The sequence below is a fragment of the Syzygium oleosum genome, unplaced genomic scaffold (genome assembly GCF_021117445.2).
Source record: "Syzygium oleosum isolate NSW1041296 unplaced genomic scaffold, Sole_v2.1 Sole_v2.01, whole genome shotgun sequence".
NCBI classification, from domain to species: domain Eukaryota; kingdom Viridiplantae; phylum Streptophyta; class Magnoliopsida; order Myrtales; family Myrtaceae; genus Syzygium; species Syzygium oleosum.
In genome coordinates, this window is record NW_026607485.1 from 26009119 (window position 1) to 26014481 (window position 5363).

General features: G+C 45.5%; 1 protein-coding gene across 1 annotated transcript; it reads left to right on the forward strand.

Annotated features, from left to right (window-relative positions):
* The first annotated feature begins 2357 nt into the window (after positions 1-2357).
* On the forward strand, positions 2358-5099 carry LOC115694090 (exocyst complex component SEC15B). Its single transcript, XM_030621217.2, has one exon. It carries the CDS (start codon positions 2429-2431, stop codon positions 4859-4861), a length of 2433 nt encoding a protein of 810 aa, XP_030477077.1. The 5' UTR covers positions 2358-2428; the 3' UTR covers positions 4862-5099.
* The last annotated feature ends 264 nt before the right edge of the window (positions 5100-5363 follow it).

Consider the following 5363-nt stretch of genomic DNA (forward strand, 5'->3'; position numbering starts at 1 on the left):
CTCAACGATCAAGTTTGCTGCACCCCGCAAGTTCTTGAAAATTTACAATTCTTATCGATAATAACCTGAACTGTGTTTGACCCAAAAAAAAAAAACCTGAACTATGACCAAAAAATTTACGAATTTTTCTTTCATAGGGAATATCATTCATCGTCTTATCTTGAAATCCACTCCGGAGTGATGTCCGTGTCGTGTCAACCTATGATAATAATTAGGTCAACACGAATCAAATTAGAATAAGCAACTCATCAGGCGGGAGACCTTGCACGATGGTCCATTCTCTATTGTGACAAGTTATCGGGAAAGAATGCAACCCCATCGAAACCCACGTACCCTTCGGAGTTCTAGGCACCCAATCACGGACGTGGTCACGGGCACCTCGAGCAATAGTAATGGCATCTAAAACTCCCCCAATTTCAATAATCGAAGCAGCGTGTTGTTGAAAAATTAGTGATACACTCTCCGTTCAACCGTGCACCATCGTTAATGAGTGCACCCATATTCACCAAACGATGTATGGACCACAGGACGGTTGACATGGGGATATTGAGTTGACGAGTGATTTCCCCATATGATAACATTTTTCACATCCCGAACCAGAACATTCAACTTGTCCGAAATCTCACCCAATGCCAAATTAGGATCCGGTCTAGAGAGAAAATAAATTATTTGGAAAAAAAAACCATATATACACAGGCTCTGCTTGTTTTTCACGGAAAATGAATTATTTGAAAAAAAAAATTCCTACAAATGATCGCTTGTATCATTTAAAATAATCAATCAATAAAAAATAGTTCATTTTCGTGAATGATTGCAATATTTTTCATTGGTTCATTTTTGTAAGCAATCATTTTTAGAAAAAGCATTTCCGAATCATTCATTCTCTGCAAAAATAAATTCACCCATAGCCTACAATCATGTTCTTGTTGTATTGAGGTTGGGCCAAGGTAATAGGATGCGGGCGGGCTTGATCGGGCTTAAATGGGCGGGCCCGAGCCGAAGAGGGTATATTATACTCTATGCGACGAGTTTCTGGGCCCGAGCTAGTCAGGTGGTCCGTCAGCCCCATGATCAGGCCTCACTGCAGGCACGAACTCGACTTACGCGAGGAGATTTCGCGATTCCTATCTCGGGTATTATCGATGGTACACATTATCTATTCTCCCATCGGTTCCCGAAGTCGCAACTCAGATCGCGATGGAGATTACGATCTCCGTGCCATAATAAAGGTTGCGGCCGGAGCACTCAACGCGGACTCCATGGTGGTCAAGAATGGCCGACTGGTGTCTCTCTTCCTCCCCTTTGATGCGAATTATTCAGTTAAAATAGGGTTTTTCTTCTTATTTGGAATAATTAAGTTGGTCTTTATCTCCAATAATGGGAATGCCACGTCAAGGCTTATCGATAATAAAAGGGTGTTTCCTATAAGAAAAGGAAGAGTTTGATGGGTCATTTCATTAAAATTATAATTCTTTTTTCATTAAATAAGTTGGGTAGAGGCAATCCGCGTCGGATGGTCACTACTGCTTCTTCTGCTCATCTCGAGCAGTTCCCCCACAATACCTATGGTAGATAGACTCAATTTACGTTAGACCCGTCAAACATGTGAGTTTGGATTTGGTCGAAAATGGTTTAACCCAAATTGACCCATTTAACCTATTTTTGACCCATTTCCATGTAGTATAAAATTCAAAGAGTTATATCCGATCCGAATTATATTACTAAAATACTTCCATATAAAACTAAATCTAGAAAAACTTATGGCCAAATAGAGGTGAGAGCGCAAAGTGAACGAGCGCAAAATCAAAGATAAACTTGTCTAAATAAGTTGTGAACCTATTTAATACCCATATTATTTTTAAGTTTGATTATTCTAAATTCATTTATGATCCATTTACTGAATATAACTGATTTATATAATAACTCAATCTACGAAATATGAATTAAAAACATCCGTTCATAACTCATTTTGACTGTCTAATCTAGATTTTAAAGATGGAGGTATTCAAAATGGCAACGAGAGGAGCTTCAAATCACCATAATTGGAGAGCCCGATATTCATGTCAAATCCGGTTACAGCTCATGCCCGCCTCCGGACAGGTCCGGTGCCTCGCCGCCGCCACAACGCCGACCTCTTCCCCCTCCTTTTAGTCAACCCGTTTCTTCCGCCACCCCTCCATCCCAATTGGCGAAATGCCCATTCTGCCCATCCTCAATCTTCGCGGTTGTGACCCCTTAAGAGGAGGGAACAAGACGCCCACCAAAGTAACTGTAATTTATAGTGTCATTTTGGTCAAACCACCATCCAGCCCCATGTCCTAATAACCAGAAAACAAAAAAAAAAAAAAACTGCTCCGTTCTTCTCTCTCTCCGACTCTCTCTCTCTCTCTCTCTCTCAGAGACGCCGCGTCGAAGTAGTAGAAGAAGGATGATGATGCAGTCCTCCGCCACCAAGCCGCGCCGCAAGGTGGCCCCCGCCGCGGCGGCCGCGGACGGCGGCGGCTTCGACTCAGCCGACAAGCAGGACCAGCTCCTCCTCTCCTCCGCCATCTGCAACAACGAGGACCTCGGCCCCTTCATCCGCCGCGCCTTCGCGTCCGGCAAGCCCGACGCCCTCCTCCACCTCCTCCGCCACTTCGCCCGCGCCAAGGAGTCCGAGATCGAGGAGGTCTGCAAGGCCCACTACCAGGACTTCATCCTCGCCGTCGACGACCTCCGATCCCTCCTCTCCGACGTCGATTCCCTCAAGTCCGCCCTCTCCCGCTCCAACTCCGCCCTCCAGTCCGTCGCCCTCCCGCTCCTCTCCTCCCTCGACGCCTACCTCGAGGCCCGCAACGTCTCCGCCAACATCCACCTCGCCCTCGGCTCCGTCGCCTCCTGCATCGGCCTCATGGATCTCTGCTCCCGGGCCAACCTCCACCTCTCCGGCGGCAACTTCTACATGGCCCTGAAGTGCGTCGACGCCATCGAGGCCCAGTTCCTCGACAGGACGCCCTCGTCCACCCTCAAGAACATGCTCGAGAAGAAGATTCCGGAGATTCGATCCTGCATAGAGAGGAAGGTGAGCAAGGAGTTCGGCGATTGGCTCGTCGAGATCCGCGTGGTCAGCAGGAACCTAGGTCAATTAGCGATCGGGCAAGCCTCTGCTGCGCGACAGAGGGAGGAAGATCTTAGGATCAAGCAGAGGCAAGCCGAGGAACAGAGCAGGCTTAGCTTGAGAGACTGCGTTTATGCTCTGCAGGAGGAGGACGACGACGACGTGCTCAGCGTGGGGAGTGAGAGCGATGGCAAGTCCGAGAATGGATTCTCGGGTCTCGATTTAACCCCGCTGTACAGAGCTTATCACATTCACCAGACTCTGGGGCTCGAGGACCGGTTCAAGCAGTATTATTTCGAGAACAGGAAGCTTCAATTGACGTCGGATTTCCAGGTATCGTCCATGACCCCGTTTCTCGAATCGCACCAGACCTTTTTCGCGCAAATCGCCGGCTTTTTCATCGTCGAGGATCGCATTATGAGGACCGGCGGCGGGTTGATCTCGAAAATGGAAGTCGAGAATCTGTGGGAGACGGCGGTCAGTAAGATGTGTTCGGTTTTGGAGGATCAGTTTTCTAGGATGCAGACGGCGAATCATCTTTTGTTGATAAAGGACTATGTGAGCTTGTTGGGTGTGACGCTGCGAAGATACGGATACCTGGTCGATTCGTTGCTTGACGTGTTGAGTAAGCATAGGGATAAGTACCACGAGCTATTGCTGTCCGATTGCCGAAAGCAGATCACTGAAGCGCTTGCTGCCGATAAGTTTGAACAGCTGCTGATGAAGAAAGAGTATGAGTATTCAATGAATGTGCTTTCTTTTCAGTTGCAAGCTTCCGATATCACACCGGCATTTCCCTATGTCGCGCCATTTTCATCGACTGTGCCGGATTGTTGCCGTATTGTGAGGTCTTTTATTGAAGATTCTGTGAGTTTCATGTCTTACGGAGGGCAGTTGGATTTTTACGATGTGGTCAAGAAGTATCTAGACAGGCTTTTGGGTGAGGTCCTGGATGGAGCTCTGTTGAAAATCATAAATACGTCCGTCCATGGGGTTTCCCAGGCGATGCAAATTGCTGCTAATATGGCCGTATTTGAGCGTGCTTGTGATTTCTTCTCCCGTCATGCGGGACAGCTTTCGGGCGTTGCTCTGAGAATGGTTGAGAGGAGTCGGAGGCAGTTTCCTCTGACTAAGTCCCGTGCTGCAGCGGAGGAAATGCTATCCGGGTTGCTTAAGCAAAAGGTCGATGGGTTCATGTCATTAATTGAGAATGTAAATTGGATGGCCGATGACCCTCCACAAAGCGGGAACGAGTATGTAAATGAGGTGATTATTTATTTGGAAACTCTGGTTTCTACCGCACAGCAGATATTGCCAGCTAATGTTCTCAAGAGAGTATTACAAGATGTCCTATCTCACATTTCGGAGATGATAATTGGTGCCTTATACGGTGATTCTGTGAAAAGGTTTAATGTCAATGCAATCATGGGGATTGATGTGGACGTACGATTACTAGAATCTTTTGCAGATAATCAAGCTCCACTTTTCTCGGAGGAGGAAGCAAACCAGCTGAAAACAGCACTTTCTGAGTCGAGGCAAATGATCAATTTGCTTCTAAGCAATCATCCGGAGAATTTCTTGAATCCTGTCATTCGGGTGAGGAGTTACAACACTTTGGACCACAAGAAAGTTGTGACGATCTCGGAAAAGTTGAGGGATCCTTCAGACAGGTATTTCTCTTCCTTTACAACAAGAGGAGCCAAGCAAAATCCGAAAAAGAAATCTCTTGATACATTAATAAGAAGACTCAAGGATGTCAATTGATTCAGACATGACTCTACTTGTGATATTTCCTTGTTCTAAATTGTCTGTGTCGATTGCATTCTATTTACTTTGTAGAAAATCATTTCTGTTATTGTTAGTGGTAAAGGTCATTCAGGTTTTTCTGTTTATTGTATCGATAGTTTCATAAGTTCTTTTTGGCTGTATAATTGTCACACTTGCATGAGTTGTATCAATTCTTTTAATTATGAGAGCATCTTTCAATCGTGTGCTTCCAACATCCTTAGGAGAACTGATGCTGCTCTTGATAAATCATTTGTGACTTGATGCAACATCTTTAATTCAACATAGACCACCGTTGAACCCTTAAGTCTGATTAGAACTCGTTATTTGTGTAGTAGAAACGTTATCAATTGTCAGCTTATTTCTTGGCTTTATCAACCACAATACTGATTAAGAGAAGAAACTCTCTTCTCGCTCTTAGTACTTGTGATCTCTTCCCTGTGTTGGGATTGATTTGTTTTTTGCGTCGTCTTCTTTATAA